Here is an 18,835-nt window from a genome sequence, read left to right on the forward strand (position 1 = left end):
ATTATCATCTAATATTAAAATATGATTAATGTTGAAGGCTGTGACACTATTGCTGTCAAACCATTTTTTGATATATGGTTGTATTTAAAATGCTGATAGTCTTTGCCCTTTCAACATATGAATTTAAAAACTTATCGCAATTTGTGGTAAAGCTTAAAGTTACCAGAAATTAAGGGAGACAGAATGATTTAGCCGCCGGTCAACCTTTTTGCTGAGTTTCTCTCTATAACTTCACCCTCCTGTCCTGTCGTAGTGATCTAAAATCTCATAATTAGATAGTAATATCTAATGACAGTTAAAAGTATTAACATAAAATAATTAATAATTAATAATTAATTTATTTACAAATAAATATTAATGTATCACAAGTAAAAGTCAATTAAAAAGATTAAAAAAGTTTAAACGCAAAAAAAAAACTTTTTAACTTAAAAAATATGTAAATTTTTCTCTAAACAAGAGAGATTTAGCATAATAGGTAAATTAAATAATTTTGACATTCTTAAATATTTTATGAAAATGATAGATAATTATTCATAAAGATTTTTAATTCTAAAAGATTTTAAAATATTAGATTAAATATCATTTATAAGAGTTCTAATCCTAGTAGATTCTAAACTATCAAGATAAATATTATCTTAACGAATTTTAATCTTAAAAGATTAATGATTGCTTCATATCATTCTATTATTGGTGTGAATGCTACTCTCGACTTTTTAACATTTACAAAATTTAACTTAAGTATTAAAATATTTGTATAGAAACTTTCTTACCTCATCTAACGTATTTTTTCTTATAGAATTAAATAATTTCTAATAAATTTATTATTGAAACACCCAATCAGATGAGGCATCAGGGTCCCACTGGAAAACAACCACAAAGAAACAAAGAGTAAAAGTTACATTGAAGACCCAACAACCCCAGTTGCTGAAACCAAATCCTCTGGGGAGGTCCCTTCTATTCAGCAATGGCGGAGGCAACACCAGCAGTCCCAAACAAGAACAGGTACTTTTGGTTGGAAATTTCACAGCTGCATCTTAGTTTCTAAACCAGTTATCCCCCACCCTTGTGAATTCATTTCTTTCTTGTTTTGTTGTGTAGATATGCAGTTGTTACAGGGTCAAATAAAGGAATAGGGTTTGAAATATGTAGGCAGTTGGGTTTTAATGGGGTCCTGGTGGTTTTAACAGCCAGAGACGAGAAGAAGGGACTTGAGGCTGTTGAGAAACTCAAAGGGTGTGGCCTTTCTGATCTTGTCTTCTTCCATCAGCTTGATGTGGTGGACCCATCTAGTGTTGCTTCCCTTGTTGATTTCATCAAGACCAAATTCGGAAGACTTGATATTTTGGTAGGATTCACTAATCAATTCTTAATTCCTTCTCAGTTGTTCTTCTTCTACTTTATTGTTATTATAATTCTGTGCAATCTTAGCTTGTCTTCTGTTCAAAACTCGGTGGGTAGCTTCCCAGGATTGGGTTAAGAACTGCTGGCTTGGCTACTGAATTCAAAGTTTTGATGAGCATTTTTTTTATAATTTTTTGTTTACTACAAAAGAAGAAGATTAAAGAAAACTAGGCAAAAAAACCCTTAAACATAACGTGAGAAATAAAGTTTTGTAAATTATATGTTCATATAGGTGAGTCTACCTAATGGGATTAAGGTTCGTGATTGTAGTTGTTGCTATCCCATAAGTGAAGAAGAAAACAAAGAAGAAAGAAATAGAGAAAGATGGGGTTAAGTATAAATGGTCACTGAATTTTATACTAAGGTGCAAAAAAAGTTATTGAATTTCAATTTGTAGTTAAAAAGTCATTGAATTTCAATTTATTATACAATTCTATAGCTATCGTCAATTACTGTTAAAAGAGACTAACATGATGTTGACGTGACTAACAACGTAAATGGCTAAACAACACAAATGACCATTGAACTTTGTCCAAAAATACAAAAAGGTTACTGAACTTTGCAGTAAAATACAAAAAAAGTCATTGAACTTTATACTAAAGTACTCAAAACTATCATTAAACTTTGTAGTAAGTATAAAAACGTCAGTATTTCGTTAGCCTCTTTTAATGACAATTGATGGTAGTTATGAAATTATATATTAAATTGAAATTTAGTAATATTTTCGTACTTTAGTACAAAATTTAATAACCATTTATGCTATTGAAGTTTAGTGATATTTATGCTCTATTTTTGAGATATTCAGTTAGTTTTTTCTTGAGATAAATAATTAAATTGCTCATATCGTTGTAGGTGAACAATGCTGGGATTGGGGGACTCATCATGGACTGGGAAGTTCTCCGGTCAGCAATGGCTAAGGGAGGAGTGAGCCTTTATACCTCATTTATTTTGCTCTCAATCAATGAAGAATTCAAATTGATGCAATTGTGATTATGCATTCTGATTTTTCTTTTCTTTTCTATGCCCTTTTCCCCTAAGGAGAATGCCATTTAATCCAAGTCTCTATTGGCGCCCCCCTTATCCTTTGAAATGTGAAAAATCTTCTGTGTGCTCCAAATCTCATCAGGACATGAAAAATCACATGAACTTTCTTCTAATCTCATAATCTAAGAATTAGAAGCTGGGTTTAATCTGTTTTTGCAATCGCTTTGATTAAGAAATATACATATATAGATATCTATATATGTGTCCTAATTAACCAAGGATTGTGAATGCAAAAACAAGCATAGATTGAAATGATTGACAAGTTAAAATTCATACACTCAACCCAACTTAACTGGATGAAAGCTTGATAAGCCATTATTGATTCAGCCTGAGACACTGATCCATGACCACGGGATCGGAGTGATGACTCAAACTTATGAGATGGCTGAAGAATGCTTGCAAACAAACTACTACGGTTCAAAGAGGATGATTGAAGCATTTATCCCCCTTCTGAAGCTCTCTGTTTCGCCGAGGATCGTCAATGTTTCTTCTGGATCAGGCCGGTTACAAGTACGTTCTTCATAACCCATGCAGCCTTTGAACTGTAAAAATCACAAGATTGAACAATCCTATTGCCATTTTAATTTCTCCCCTTCAAATTTGGCTTGACATTGGATCTTAGATTTGTAGCTGATCATCTCATAATGTTGTCGGAAAATCTTTGTTTCAGAACATACCAGGCGAGTGGGTTAGAACAGTGTTGAATGATGTGGAAAGCCTTACTGAAGAGAGGATAGACGAGCTGATAAATGATGAGTTCCTACAAGATTTCAAAGCAGGATCACTGGAGACCAGAGGTTGGCCTGCCGTCTTCTCGGCCTACACAATGTCCAAAGCTGCCATGAACGCCTACACGAGAATCCTCGCGAAGAAGAACTCGGGTTTTCGGATCAACTGCGCCTGCCCTGGTTACGTCAAAACCGACATTAACGGAAGTACCGGCCATCGGAGTGTAGAAGAAGGTGCTGAATGTCTGGTGAAGCTCGCTCTCCTACCCGATGATGGCCCCACTGGCCTTTTCTTCTCCATGGGTGAAGTCTCATCCTTTCAATGATGAGATTACGACAATGGTATCATTCAGTCATCTTTAGCGGGCTGATCGGGTGGGCAACCCGAATGTCCCTTGAATAAAACGTTTCCCGAATCACTTGTGCGTGGGATGAGATTCTATAATAACTGTTAATGTATTGATACTTTGTTTATTAACGTGTTATATATAGGGTTGGAATTGAACCTAGTTAAGAGGTTTGTTGAGTTCAATCTTGGCTCGTGAACTTGTTTTTAAACTTGAGCTCGAGTCATGTGAGCTAGTCTTGGGCTCGATTCATCTTGGGCTAGGCTCGTCTTGTCTCGGGCTGGAGCTCGAGCGTCTGTTGGTGAGCCCGAGCTTGGGTTCACTAGTATGTTTACAAGTCTCTAATTGAGCCTATTAATAATCATATGCCTCTAATTAAACATGTTCGTTGTGTTTAACGAGTCAAATTTTATTAACTTCAAACTTAGTTCTTTTATAAATCAAGTTGTAAAGTTAAGCTTAAACTCGACTCGTTTATTTTAACAAATGAAATCAAATGAATTTTTGTCGAGTTGAATATTAAGCCGCTCACGAACGACTTGATTCATTTGCGACCCTTGTTATATATTTATATTGATGTGACATAAAATATAATATATTAATACTCAAATATCTAAAAGTATCCCAATCAAATGTCGAAATAACATTTTAATTAAAAATTTGTCACTGAGCTCATTTAGTGAAATATCTAAATATAATAATAATAACATAATTATAATTTATAATTTAAATTTGACTGTGATTAGTACACATTTACAATTAAAAATTTATCTTATTCATAGCTCATCTTGATCAGATTATAAATTTATATAAATCTTTTTTTGTATATATCTATGGATGAATTGTAGATCTATAAATAATTACTCAATACACTAAAATTATTATAATAATATCATCATGGTAACGTTTTGTTCTTGTTGCCCATAATTTTTTTTTTAATTTAGGTTTTTCACATAAAACTTTTGTGTTCATTTGTGTGTTTGATGGTTTGATTTTATTTTCGATCCTAAATTCATTTATTTTAATATAAAAGGAAAATGTGAAAAAAATAAAAATAAAATAAAATACATGTTTAAATATTTTTTTTCATTTCAAAAAAATATTTTCCATGTATATATACATATGTATGTATATATATACATATATGTGAATGAAAATAAAATATGTTAAAATTAATATGTAACTGAATGTTATAGTCTAAATAACATTGCTTTAGAGATTTTTAATTCTCTATTTTTCTTGTGTAAGTGTATATTTCATTGAAAAACTATAAATGTCAAGATAAATATTATCGGTATGAATCATAATATTCGAAAATTTGAAATTGCTCCATATATCCCTTTATAAATAAACAAACTCATATTTTAAAAAAGAAATACCTCTGGTATGAATATTACTCTCGAATTTTCAATATTTACAGATTCTAATTTAAGGATTAGAGTATTTGCATACAAAAATTTCTACACTCTTTGACCATTGCTTCTCTTGCAAGATAAGGCAACTTTATCACCTAGTTTACCTCAAATTGGCCACACAAATAGGGAGTTTCACAATTTCTTTGTTTTTTTTCTTTGTCACACAATCTGACGAGGCATCTGGGTCCCATTGACAACAGACTCACAAAAAAAACAAAGAGTATAAGTTGCACATGAATATAGTGTTATACCATACAATAATTACGATAATCACGTGTCTTTATCTCCTTAGATGGTATTATTTAGATACAAGAATTTTTGATCTTCAAGTATCTTTATAAATAATTATATCTTATATAAGGCCATTATATCTTATGTATTGTCTAATGTTTTTCATTTACATTTTTGGATTTTTTTTCCCTATTTAGCGACATTCTTTTCATTTCGTCCGCTCTCCTCATATGTGCTTCTATTAATTTTCTTATCATATGTTCAAACCATCTTAATCATAACTCTCACATCTTACTTTTAACATTGCCACTCCAACTTTATTACATATATTTTTGTTTTTAATTTTATTTTTTCTTATATTATTACACATCTACTATAACATTATTATCTAATATAACGTTTGTTTTGAGTCAATCTTCTGGAGTTGGTATTGACCAAAAGTTTAAGTTACATAAGAAAGAAGGATTTTGCTACTTGTACATCAGAGACTACAAAAAAATAGAGAATTACAATTTTACCCTTTCTCCCCTTCCTATGGCTGTCTCTAGCAATCGCCTATCACCTCTCCGCCTAGCCTCTCATGCTCTGACCGTTGCTGCATCCTCAGTAGAGAGGGAGGATACAACGACAGTTGACACATAAGAGACGAGGCGATAGGCAGTTGTTGAAGGCAGGCATAGGAAAGGGTGAGAGAGGAGAGATGAGGCAACTAGGGGAAAGGGATGAAAATTTGCAATTAGATGAGAGATATTTTCATTATTTACGCATGTGTATGGAGCCTGTGATGAATAAATAGCAAAATCCTAAAAAAAAAATGCATGGGGAAGAAAGCTCTCTCACTATAAACTTTTTCCTGAGTGTGTCTCTATAACTTCATCCTCCTATATGAGTTTTCTAAAATCCCATAATAATTAGATAGTAATGACAATTTAAAAGTATTCACACAAAATAATTAATAATTAATTTCTTTACAAATGAATATTGTTATGTCATTAGAAAAAGTTCATCAAAAAAACTAAAAAAATCTGGAAGTCCAAAAAAACTTTTTGAACTAAAAAAGTGTAAATTTTTTCGTATACAGAGGAGTTATACACAACATACAAACTATAAATAACTTCAAAAATCTCTCTAAATGTTATACAAAAAAGATAGACAATTATCTATATAAAGAATTCTAATTTTAATTTTTTTTTAAAATATTAGGATAAATATTATCCATAAAAACTCTAATTCTATCGGGCTCCAAAATGTCAAGATAGATATTATCTATACGAATTCTAATTTTAGAAGACCCAAGATTGCTCCATGCATCTCTATAAATAAGTAGACTCTTATCAACGTTCAGAATTAGTCGACCGTGATCCGCAGGCCCGCAATGAATAAATAAGCCGAAATGCAAACATGAATAACAAAATAGAATGGACACAAGAAATTTTTACATGATTCGGCCAAAACGATGCCTACTTCACGACTGTCCTCTAGTTATTCCGATAGAATAACAGTATAGCATTTTTTTGTTGTTCTCCTTTACAATGGTGTTTTTTACCCCTATTTATAGTGAGAGGTGTTTACAATTACATAATTTCCCAAAGTGGAAAAATGACATCATGGGGACAAAATGTCCTTATCAATTCCATAAAATCAGGAGTGAGTTCCGTATTATCAGGGATCTAGTTTGCATCAAATAAAGTAGATAGGTCCTTACCTCCAGTTATTTAGCAATCTTGTTGTTATATGAATTGAATAGTTTGACCGGCGAGTTGTATGGTTAGGCCAGTGAGCTAAAAGCATTGCTGAGAGCTCGTTAAGTATATCATTGAGAGCTCGCTGAAAACCTTGCTGGGAGCTCGCTTGGTTCCGCGATTTGAGTTTTGATCTCAGCGACGTGTGAGCTTGCTTTGACGAGCTTAGCTTGGACCTATTGGGCTTGAGGCGATTGAGTCGGTACGTTGGGTCGAGTCCAGCCCATAAGGAGTAGTCCGAGAAATACCCATAACAACTCTCATTCTAGAAAATGTATGTATTTGATATTGGTGTGAATATTGTTATCAAGTTTTCAACATCTACTAAGTCTGATTTAAATATTAGAGTGTTTACGCAAAAATTTTCTTGCGCTCTCTAACCATTTATTCTCTTGCAGGATTAGACAACTTGACGATGATATTTTTAATTAAATAAATTTATTATTATATCTTAATAACAACAAATCTAATCAAACCTTCACACGTACATGATTTGTAAAAATATCGTTTTAGCTTTGAGGAAACTTCAAAATATGTCAACCACAAACTGATAAATGAGGTAAGGAGTTTGACACAAAAATGATATGTTGCCTGCGGCAAGAGGTGTGGGTGTGTAAGTCATACCCCCAGGGCCATACCCCTTCTCTCTCAATTTGCCTGAGTCTGGCAAATTTTAAGTTGCCAGGAAAACATAAAAAATTCGATGTTTGATAATGTCCATAATTTTGAATTTGTCACACAATCAGCAATGTTTTAAAAATTAGACCGGACTGGCCGGTCGAACCGGTTTAATCGGGAACCGGTGGCCTATCTGGTCTGGTTTGACTTAAAAAAATAGATGGCTTTTAACCCGGTCAAAACTGATCAAAATCCGGTCAGACTGGTGAACCGAAAATCGGGTTGACCTCGATTTTTTCACTCCCCTCACTCATTTTTAAATTATTAATTATTAATTAATTTTTTAATAACATATATAACAATTATATATAAAATATGAGTTGTATATTAATTAATAATAACATTTCTCATAATAATATATAGAATAGTAGCTAGTATTTTAAATATATATTAAAATATATATTTAATATATATTATTTAATTATAAAATATATATGATATCATTTGGTCAAATCACTTCAATCCAATCACTCAGACCAATTGACCCATGACTCAATTAATAGGATGATTCACTATTCGATCCAATTTTTACGATCGGACGAACATCTGGCTCCCACTGCAACACACCCGCAAGGAAACATAAGAGTAAAAGTTGGAATCAAGACCCAACAACCCCAGTTGCTGAAACCAAATCCTCTGGGCAGGTCCCTTCTGTTCAGCAATGGCGGCTGCAACACCAACAGTCTCAAACAAGAATAGGTAACAACACGAAACGTTCACGTGCATGATTTGTAAGAATATCCTTTTGCTCTTAGGAAACTTCTAAATATGTCAAACCTCAAACCGGCCAAACAGATTGGGAGTTTCACAATTTCCCTGGTTTTTTTTCTCTGTGTCACACGATCAGATGAGGCATCTGGGTCCCACGGCGAACACACCCACAAAGAAACAAAGAGTAAAAGTTGCGATGAAACCCAACAACCCATTTGCTGAAACCGAATCCCCTGGGGAGGTCCCTTCTGTTCAGCAATATGGCGGAGGCAACACCAGCAGTCCCAAACAAGAACAGGTACTTTTGCTTGGAAATTTCACAGCTGCATCTTAGTTTCTAAACCAGCTATCCCCCCACCTTGTGTTATTCATTTCTTTCTTGTTTTTGTTGTGTAGATATGCAGTTGTTACAGGGTCAAACAAAGGAATAGGGTTTGAAATATGTAGGCAGTTGGCTTGTAATGGGGTCCTGGTGGTTTTAACAGCCAGAGACCAGAAGAAGGGACTTGAGGCTGTTGAGAAACTCAACGGGTGTGGCCTTTCTGATCTTGTCTTCTTCCATCAGCTTGATGTGGTGGAACCATCTAGTATTGCTTCCCTTGTTGATTTCATCAAGACCAAATTTGGAAGACTTGATATTTTGGTAGGATTCACTAATCAATTCTTAATTCCTTCTCAGTTCTTCTTCTTCTACTTTATAGTTATTATAATTCTGTGCAATCTTAGCTTTTCTCTGTTCAAAACTCTGTGGGTAGCTTCCCAGGATTGGGTTAAGAACTACTGGCTTGGCTCTTGACAGTTAACTTTACCTGTATCAACGTGCTTATTTGATACTAATCTTTTTCTCCACCCCTTCTCAAACCGTGTTACCCTTTTCAACATGTAGGCAATATGGAATAAAAAATTGAATTCAAAGTTCTAATGTGCACGTTGCTATTAAAGAAGACTAATAGAACGTTGACGTGACTAATAACGTGAATGGCTAAATAACACAAATGACCATTGAACTTTGCCTAAAAATACAAAAGGGTTACTAAAATTTGCACTAAAATACAAAAAAAGACACTAAATTTTGCACTAAAGTGCAAAACAATATCACAAAACTTTATATTAAAGTATAAAAGTGTCAGCGTTAGCCTGATTTAATTATAATTGATGGTAGTTATGAAATTATATATTAAATTAAAGTTTGATGAACTTTTTATACTTTAGTGTAAAGTTCAGTGACCATTTACGCTATTTAACTAGAAAGATGGTCCTACGCCACTTAAGGATTCATATCTTACTCTATTTTTGAGATATTCAGTTAGATTTTTCTTGAGAAAAATAATTAAATTGCTCAAATCCTTGTAGGTGAACAATGCTTGGATTGGGGGACTCATCATGGACTGGGAAGTTTTCCAGTCAACAACGACAAAGGGAGGAGTGAGTCTTTATACCTCATTTCTTTTCTCTCAATCAATGAACTCAAATTGATGCAATTGTGATTATGGAATCTGATTTTTTGGTTTTTTTTTTCTATGCCCTTTTCCCTAGGGAGAATGCTATTTAATCCAAGTTTCTATTGATGCCCTCCTAATCCCTTGAATGCGCAAATCTTCTGTAATACCTCGTATGGGCATAAGGTTGTCACGTAATTTCAAGGAGGTTGGGATACCAAAAAGTAGGTTTGATAGTAAACTAAATCGTCGAATCAGCTGCAGAGAGTACCTCAGGGCTTAGATGCCTAAAGAAAATGGTACATCAGTATTGAGTAGTCCAAGATAAGATTTATGGCATAGAAAGAAATCGAATTTGAAATGATTTTCGGTATAGCTAGGAATCAGGCTGAGAAATCGAATGATGGTAAGGGATTCCCAAGAAGTCAACAGGACCCCGAGTAGGGCTATATTAAATATAAGAAACAACCCTTAAGAGGTTTCAAGAAGAAACATAAGGATTTTCGATCAACATATGATCCTACGTATAATCGAGCCTAAGTGTAATTTATTGATTTTGGCCGAGAGAGGTCAAAACGATGGTTTTTCTGAGTCTTCGGGGGTGGAATGAAAGGTTTAGATCTTATGGGACTTAGTAGAATAGTTGGATAATTCAGGGGCTTTAGGTTAAGTGTAAGACCCCATTTCAACATAAGGTTATCACGTAATTTAAGCAAGGTTTGAATACCGAAAAATGGGCTTGATAGTAGTTATAAGTATCGAATTGACTGCAGGGAGTGTCTAGGAGTGAAATTATCTAAGGAAAATGATATGGTCTCGATGAGCGTTTTGAGATAAGATTTATGGTATCAAAAGAAATCGGATCGGGAACAATTTTTGGTGCAGCTAAAATGCAACTGCCATTTAGGCTGCAAAATCGAATTATCGTAGGGGACTTTCGAGAAGTCAACGGAACCTTCAGGGGACTTCAATTTTTTGTAATGAGCAACCCTTCAGTTGTTTCGAGATGAAACAATAACCCAGTGAGGATATTGGGGCAGAATCGTCATTATCGAGTAATTTTGGATTATTAATTTTGCATTTTCGGTATTGAAATGCAAATTAATTTGATGTTTGAGTGTATAATTGTAATTACGAAATTGGCTAAGTGAAATTGAGATGAAAATTGAAGTTTAAAGATGTAATTTCTTATATATAATGTACTATATAGCGTTATATATGTATATATATATATGCAATAAGTGCACGCAAGAAAAATGGCATGCCCTGCAATCTTCAAGCCATGCCCTGCAAACAGAACGTGAGTTGGGGTGTTCTTCATTCAAAGAGGGATGGCCAAGCAGTGAGGAGAGGCAGAGGATGACCTATAAATAGAGGGTGAAGGGAATGGAGGAAAGCAAGAAATGGAAATGGAAGGCAAAGGGAGTTGAGCTTGGGCGAGAGCTTATAGTAAAGGGAGAGAGGGCAAGGACGAGAGTGAGAGATTGGTGGAGAGATTGAGAGAGTGAAGAAGCTGGCCGATCGAAGGTGGCCTGAAGCAAGCAACCTCGGCCATGGCAATGAGCTCCAAGCGGCCATGGCTGACGTGTAAGCTCGAGTGGAGCAGGGCAGCAGCAGTAAGCTGCGACTGTGTGCAGATGCGGGGCCGAGGAAACCTCGCACGATGGCGCGGTGGTATTTTGTGGCAGTGTGGGTGGCCGAAGACCTCGACAGTGGCTAGTTTGATCAGCCATGGCCGACGCGCAGTAAGCAACTGCGAGCACGACAACAGCCGCGATGGAGGGTAGCGAGGCGTGGTGCAACTCGGCAATGGTCCGATGCGACTGAGGAGGTCGGCGGTAGCCAGCGAGGGCGGCGACAGTGGGCGGTGCGGCGGCTGGGCGAAGCTGATGCGTTGCAGAAGGGTTGCAGGGGAGAAGAAGAAGGAGGAGGAGGAGGGAGGAAGAAGAGAAGAAAAAAAAAAAGAAAAAAAAAAGAAAAGGCAAGAAAGAAAAAGAAAATGGAAGGAAAATAAGATAAAAATAGAAGAAATGTGAAAAAAATTATAGAAAATAGGAAATGAAGTTTTATGGTTATTTCAGAGATTTTGGCCAGAAAAATGGCTTGGGCACGCATTTTGATGATGTAGCACGCATATCGAGGAAGTTTGAGAGACTAAGTTAAGGTGAGTAAAATTTTTTAAGAAAATTTTAGAAATTCAGAAATATTATTTTATGAATTGTCATTATGAAATATTTGAGAAGTATTTAGTTTGGATTTATTGAGGAAAAATAGGAAGAAATAGAGATAAAAATAAAGAAAATGCAAGAAATTATGAAAAATAGGTTTTAATATATACTTACTTAATCAAGTATGGTGATTAGGATGCTTTGAGGCTTAAAGTTGAAATAACTTGTGTGAATTTTGAGGTTGGCATGCAAATCGAGACGGTGCACGTATTTCGAGGCAAGGCGCGAATATCGAGGTAGCTCGATAAGCTTGAGAAGGTAAGTGACACTTCCCAACTGGATTTAGTTTTACGAAAAATGATTGGTATAGGTGATTTATGTTTCAAACCCATATCCTCGGGGATGCTTTCATCATATTAGCATGCTCTGATATGTATCCATCACGTAGACTGCATACATGACATGTTATGAAATGCATATGTACACGTTGATATCATTGATCACGCGCATTGTGGCCGTAAGGAGTATGAACTGGTACCGCTGCTTTACCAAGGGTGCCCCCATACACCCCAGCTTCGAAAGAGGTGGCCGCAAAAATGGTGAGTAGCATGAAGGGTGTAGTTGACCCTTAAGATGAAGTAAGACATTGCTTTCATGCACGAAATATGTTTTCTGTACTCTTACTTAGATGATTCATTATCTAATTTGGGTTTTGCCCCTGGAATATTCAAATGTTCCAGATAGAGATTATAGTAGATACGAAGATGAATGAGACATGAAATGGCAGTTAGCAGAGTGCATGATGAATGAAATGTATGTAATGTAGCCTATATATATATTTAAGTTCTGATACTTTGAATTCTGGACGTTTTGAAAGCATGAGGATGTATAACCCTATTTAAGGTTAATGATAGTTGAGAACTTATGTTTTGTATTAAGTTATGTTGAGGAACGATAATTTAATGATCAATGTTAAGATATCAGGTTAGATCCTTGCTTTCACAATAGATGTATATGATGCTTCTCTTTCGAGATAAATGTATGGAATTCTGGGACAGATTCGAGAAATGATGTGGTTTAGGATTAGTTTGAAAGGAAAAAATTTATTGTCCCAAAATTGTCTTAATTTATGACTCGCCCGAAAAGTAGGGCGTTATATTAAGGGCCAAAAATGCAAAAGAAAGTTTCAAGGAGGCCAAAATATAATTTTCGAAAACCTGCACAGGCATAGCAGATCTGGCCGCAAGCTTGGTCGAAAAATCTGAAGAAATGGTAGCCAAATCTCGTCAGGGCATGGCCAAGGATGGTCCAAGAGGCGTCAGGGAGAAGCTATGGCCAGTGATTGGCCACGTGGGGGTCGATTTTGGCCTATAAATAGCAAGGGGTTTTGGCCGATTTTAGAGCAACAAATTACTCGAACTTGAGGGCGAATTGAAAGAAGCCAATAAGGGGCTTTTTATCCTTGAGTCAAGATGAGAGTTTCTGAAAAATTTTGTGGGTTTTTGAGGTGGTTCAAAAGTGGCCGGAAATGCGAGGCGATCCGCCAAGCCGCACTTGCAACTGCCCGATCGGGGTCTTTTTCGGTGTGCTTTCGATCGGAGGTTGGTGCCATCTCGATCGACTGGTTGAGAGCTTCAAGGGGGTACCCTCAAATCGACCATCGGAGCTGTCGTTGGCAGCTGGAATTCGGAGAAGAAGGTGGCACATGAGCTGCACGTGCCACACTCCACGCACAGCCACGCGCCAGGCGTGTGAGGGCGCATGAGAAGGGCTATTTCAGTAATTTTTCTTCCAGTATTTTTCTATATTTATTTTGGGAATTATTGTGTTGAAAAATTTGGAGAAATGTTTGAGGAAATAATTATTTTGGAATTATCAAGGAAGAAAATAGAAGAAATTATGAAAAAATTGAGGAAAATGGATTTTGATGCTTTGTAATTAAATATGGTGTTTAGGGAGTATTGTGGCTCGAGGTTGAGTATAAGTACGAGTGTTGTGAGTTGGCACACAAATCAAGACGGTGCACGAGGGTCGAGGCGATCTAAATACATTCAAGGTGAGTGGTTCTACTAGAAAAACTTGTTTTGTGGCATACTGTGAGTTGTTCAATCCAATTCTTGTTACTTTTGATCACTTTAATTTATAGTGGGTGGTACGTGACTGCACTCTCACCCTGCAATTAAAACATAATAAGAACAAATCATAATAAAACTTTTATATTTTTTTTATTTTAGTGAGAGGTTTATACTCGCCAGTGTACGAATGCAGTTGTAGTCCAAATTTAAATTTATATTTTCTGGATGAATCCAGGTCGTCCACTGAGAGATTTATTTATGGCAAAAGAAAAAGAATGTCACACACACGCACACGCATTTGGACAAATTGGCAACAAAGTTTTTTATGGTTTTTCAAACAACAGATACTAGGAAATAAATTAAGGCAGTAATTGAAATAAATACTTTAAGTGAGAATATAAAATTGGATAGTGCTTGAGTTAAGACAATTTCAGTACCAACCCGTTGATTCCCAAATTTTAGCATAAAAAATTAGCAACATTAATTTAATTTCAGATATGAGGGTTTGTTATTAAATGCAATTAGAGATGATGATAGTTCTAGGTTAAGCAATCCCCATACATGATATGCGAGATTCTAATTTAAGCAACCACCATAAATTCAAATGTAATTAATACACAAAACAACTAAATTAATCATCTGGGTTTAGGTATGATAGCGTTTCCAGTTCTAGTAACTCTCATACATGGCATGAAAGCTCTAAGTTAGGCTTACGCTCCAATCCAAACCTAGTGATTTTTTAATAATTAATACACACTCATACTGAAATTTAAATTAATGTTACTTATTTAAAGCGCAGCTTTCATTGGGAATCATTGGCGTTGGACACTGTCCTTGCCTTAACCCAAAATTAGATTTAACTACTCATTTTTATTTGAAAGTTAATTGACATAAATTTAAATGACGTAATTTAAATAACAGAATTTAAATGACAAGAAATTTAAAGGCATAAACTAACTGGCCATTTAGGCAGTGGATAATTAAATGACAAGAATTAAAATTGTAAAAATTTAAAGGCATAAACTAACCAGCCATTTAGGCGGTGAATAATTAAATGACAAGAATTAAAATTGCAGAAATTTAAAGGCACAAATTAACCGGCCATTTAGGCGGTGAATAATAAAGTAATAATAAATGACATAAGAATTTAAAAGAAAAAAGAAAAAAAGGTAAGATTATAAGAAAAAGTACTAAAGAAAATGAGAAAGAACAAGAACAATTCTCAAAGAGAGAATTATAAGGAAACAACTAAACTTTTATTCAAGAATAATAATCACACTTACAAATGCAATCAAGTGATCTATTTATAGGCCACAAGATGCAATACAAACCACACAATTTCAATTATTCAACTAGATATAATTATATCTAATGGGCACTCACACACTTAAAGTTAAATGGATTTTAGCTATAATACACACCTAATGTTAAATGGATTTTAGCTAAAATACATACCTAATAAAGCACTCATAAAGTTAAATGGATTTTAGCTAAAAAACACACCTAATAAAGCTCTCACATAAAAAATAAAAATAGATTTCTATAAATTGGTTTTTAATCTTTATTAGGATTAAAAATAATCCTTGGGCCTTCTCCAAATAATATCTTCCATGGGTTGCTCAAATTGGGCCTTAATTCTTCATGGGCTTGATTTCTTCATGCCTAAAAAAAAAATAATAATAATTTAATGTTATTAATAAATTATATATTATATATATGTATTACACATGGCACATATATATATTAGATTATATTATATATATATATTACATGCATGCATATAATGATGTATATGTATTATATATAATTTTATATATTATTATTATTATTATTAAATTTTACTTTAAAATTTCATTTCATTCATTTTTCAATTTAAACTTGCATATAACCATAAAATATATATTAATATCTAATTTAAACCATTTTTAAGATCAAAAGAAGGGTATAATTATAACAAAATTTTTACAAAATTAACCACTAATCATACCCCCCAACTTAAACATTGCTAGTCCCTTAGCAATCAGATTATACACCTGCCAAACTTTATTCACAATAACTGTATGAATTTAAAAATTTCAAATTCGAAACCAAAATGCATAAAATCGAATAAGTAATTTAGCATTCTAAATCAGATTTTTGGTTAAAGGTCATACAATCTCAGGAATGGAAATTAGGATAACCAACACACAGATTTACTCCCTCAAAGTTTTGACTTCAAATCTTACTATGGATTTTCTCTCCAATAAAAAGGATTCCTCAGGTGTACACACAAGGGGGTGCACCGTTATAAGAGTAAATGCAGAACAAGTTCAAAACTCGGTGTCATCCCAAATACAAGGAACGTATTTTCATGAAAGAATAAGGAAATTGACATAGCTTCATGATTGGAATAATGCTCTGGATGAGTATCTTCTGAATTTAAACATGATTCCCTACTCCAAACTCGAATTCTGAGATCACATGATTTATAGCATCAACAGGGACCAGACTGGGTTGTAATGGGGCTATAAGGTTAATACGGGTTGTCAAAGAAAATGTAGAGTGTGCAAAGGGTGTGTCGGGATTTTTTTTTTTTTTTAGCATTTATTTTGAAACAGTTATGCTGAATAGCTAAGAGAATTTGCCCCCCTTTTTTTTTTCTTTTTCTTCTTTTTTTTCTCTTTTTTTTTCTTTTTCTCTTTAAATATGAAAATAGAAAGACAGATTAATTCCCAAAATCACACCAGGTTGGATAAAATTCATATGGTTATGGGTTAACCGAGAGTAACGAAAAAAATTGTACTACAAATGGCTCAAATGGGATAGCAAGGGAGGTTAATTTAAAGAAAGAAAAAGGTTTAATAGGCTCAAACTGAAAGAAATTGATCCCCCTATCATGGTTCTCAGTCATCTAAGTCGAAGTTTGAAACCAGTCAAATTCATCCGCTATCATACTAGACATTCAAAGCGAATTGATATTTTGAAGCCATTGAAAAGATAAGATAAACAAGAGAGCATATTTAGAGTAAGTGTTATTTCACTCAGAATTAATGATTATTAGGCTCAAACACTTACTTGGGTAATAGTCTCCACTTCTGTTGAGGGATCATACAATGTACTAATCAGCTAATTACTGTTACCTTTGACTTTATGACCGATAACCAATTTTTAAATTTTGAATCCCCCATGAATGCAAATTACTTATTCTAATGCACATACGTTTTCAAATAAGAAATCAATGCATCCATGTTTCGTATTACAAACTTAACCGGCTATCAGTGCATAACTTCAAAACTTTAGGAATAGCATTATTTAAAACACAATTTTTTTTTTTAATAAGAGCAGATAAAGATAATCAATTCACACAAGACAACAAACTAGCAATAGCAAACTCACAGTTAAATATGAACCAAATAATTCATAACTAAACCTTACACCCCCCAACTTGAATTGCAGTAATAAATTAGGGTTGTTAAGAATACCTGTAACTCCACAAGTCCATAGATTTGCTGTGAACTGCTAAAACTTAAACAACAAATGAGCACACCATATATATATATATTTATATTTTCACACCAAAATAAAAATTTCATGCAAGTCATAAGATAAGCAAAATGCGTCTCAAGAGTACAAAAAGTACTCCTTACTCAGCCACCTTATCAAAGACTTCGCTAACAACATTCCACAGTTTTGTTTTTTTTTTGTTTTTTTTTTTTTTAAAGAACACAACCAAGAAAAATCCTGCAAGGTGTACAATAACTAGATGCGTCTCAAGAGTACAAAAAGTACTCCTTACTCAGCCATATTAATAAAGAGCATTTCTCACAGTGATAAATCTAAATTAATCGGACCCCTTTGGCGCTTGTTACTAATTGCCTTAGACCAGTCTATCCGAGGCTCATGAGGATCGTACTGTGGAACATAAGCATGTAATTTCTCTAGCAGCTTATCAATGGTGGATGCAGAAATGAGAATCTTTCTTGCTGAACGAGAAATGAACTGTTGGTCCACAACCTGATCAAGAAAAGAGAGTAACCCATCGAAAAAATGGTTAACATTTAAAAGTCCAATGGGTTTGGTATGGAGATTACTCTTGGCCCAGGAGATTATACAAAAGATTTCTTCAAGTGTTCCAAAACCTCCTGGTAAAGCAATGAAGGCATCTGACTGATAAATCTTACAAGCCATGCGCTCAGACATAGAAGTCGTTTCTATAAGTTGACCGCGTGTAATCCCGGAAATATGTGGTTCAGCTAAAGGGATTGGCATTACACCTACCACAGATGAATTTCCAAGATGTACAGCTTGTGAAACATAACCATTCAATCCACGACTTCCCCCTCCACATACCAAATTAATTTTTTTCTCTCCTAATTTTTTACCAAGTTCGCTCACTGCAAGTGCGTAACAAATATCGCTCCCAAGTTGAGAGCCACAAAGTACACATATGGTATTGATTCGACAAACTAACTGGCCTTCCATGTTTGTTCCTTTTGTATGTCCTGAAAAGAAGTTTGGCGATCAAAAGTAACTATACAACAATTCAACAAGAAATAAATACAAACAAAAATCATGCGTATGTATAAGTAGTTGTGATTGTGGCTCACATCTTCCTCTGGTTTTACGTACAGAAACGGCTTAAACACTTTCTAAGAAGCGAGGATAAGCTTCCCATCCAATTTTCTTATAGATTGGCAAACAGGGTCGTTTTTAGTAAAATTCCCAAGACTATAGCGTTGGTGGTCACTTCTGAACTGAGTCCATAAAGCAAGAAGTTCTCTTTGCACTATTCCACATGGATGCCTCTCAAGAGTCAATCGGATATCATCCAAAGACTCCTTACTCAGTCCACCCTTTATGAAACTAATTTTATTTTC

At 34.5% G+C, this 18,835-nt stretch overlaps 1 protein-coding gene across 11 annotated transcripts in view; it reads left to right on the forward strand.

Moving 5' to 3' along the window:
- Positions 1–862: 862 nt before the first annotated feature.
- Positions 863–18,835, forward strand: part of LOC127786952 ((+)-neomenthol dehydrogenase-like) — an 89,821-nt gene continuing 71,848 nt past the window's right edge. For 3 of the 11 annotated variants that reach the window (XM_052314752.1, XM_052314757.1, XM_052314759.1), the window contains exon 1: positions 8,543–8,595. In XM_052314752.1, coding sequence (XP_052170712.1) covers positions 8,558–8,595 — 38 coding nt within the window. In that variant the 5' untranslated portion in view covers positions 8,543–8,557. Of the gene's footprint in view, positions 1,003–1,098; positions 1,346–2,253; positions 2,326–2,772; positions 2,956–3,115; positions 3,706–8,141; positions 8,286–8,342; positions 8,596–8,693; positions 8,941–9,650; positions 9,723–18,835 lie in introns of those variants that run through there. The other 8 variants (XM_052314756.1, XM_052314758.1, XM_052314760.1 and 5 more) reach the window with 7 other exon arrangements.

This window comes from Diospyros lotus, chromosome 12, assembly GCF_014633365.1.
Source record: "Diospyros lotus cultivar Yz01 chromosome 12, ASM1463336v1, whole genome shotgun sequence".
Taxonomy (NCBI): Eukaryota; Viridiplantae; Streptophyta; class Magnoliopsida; order Ericales; family Ebenaceae; genus Diospyros; species Diospyros lotus.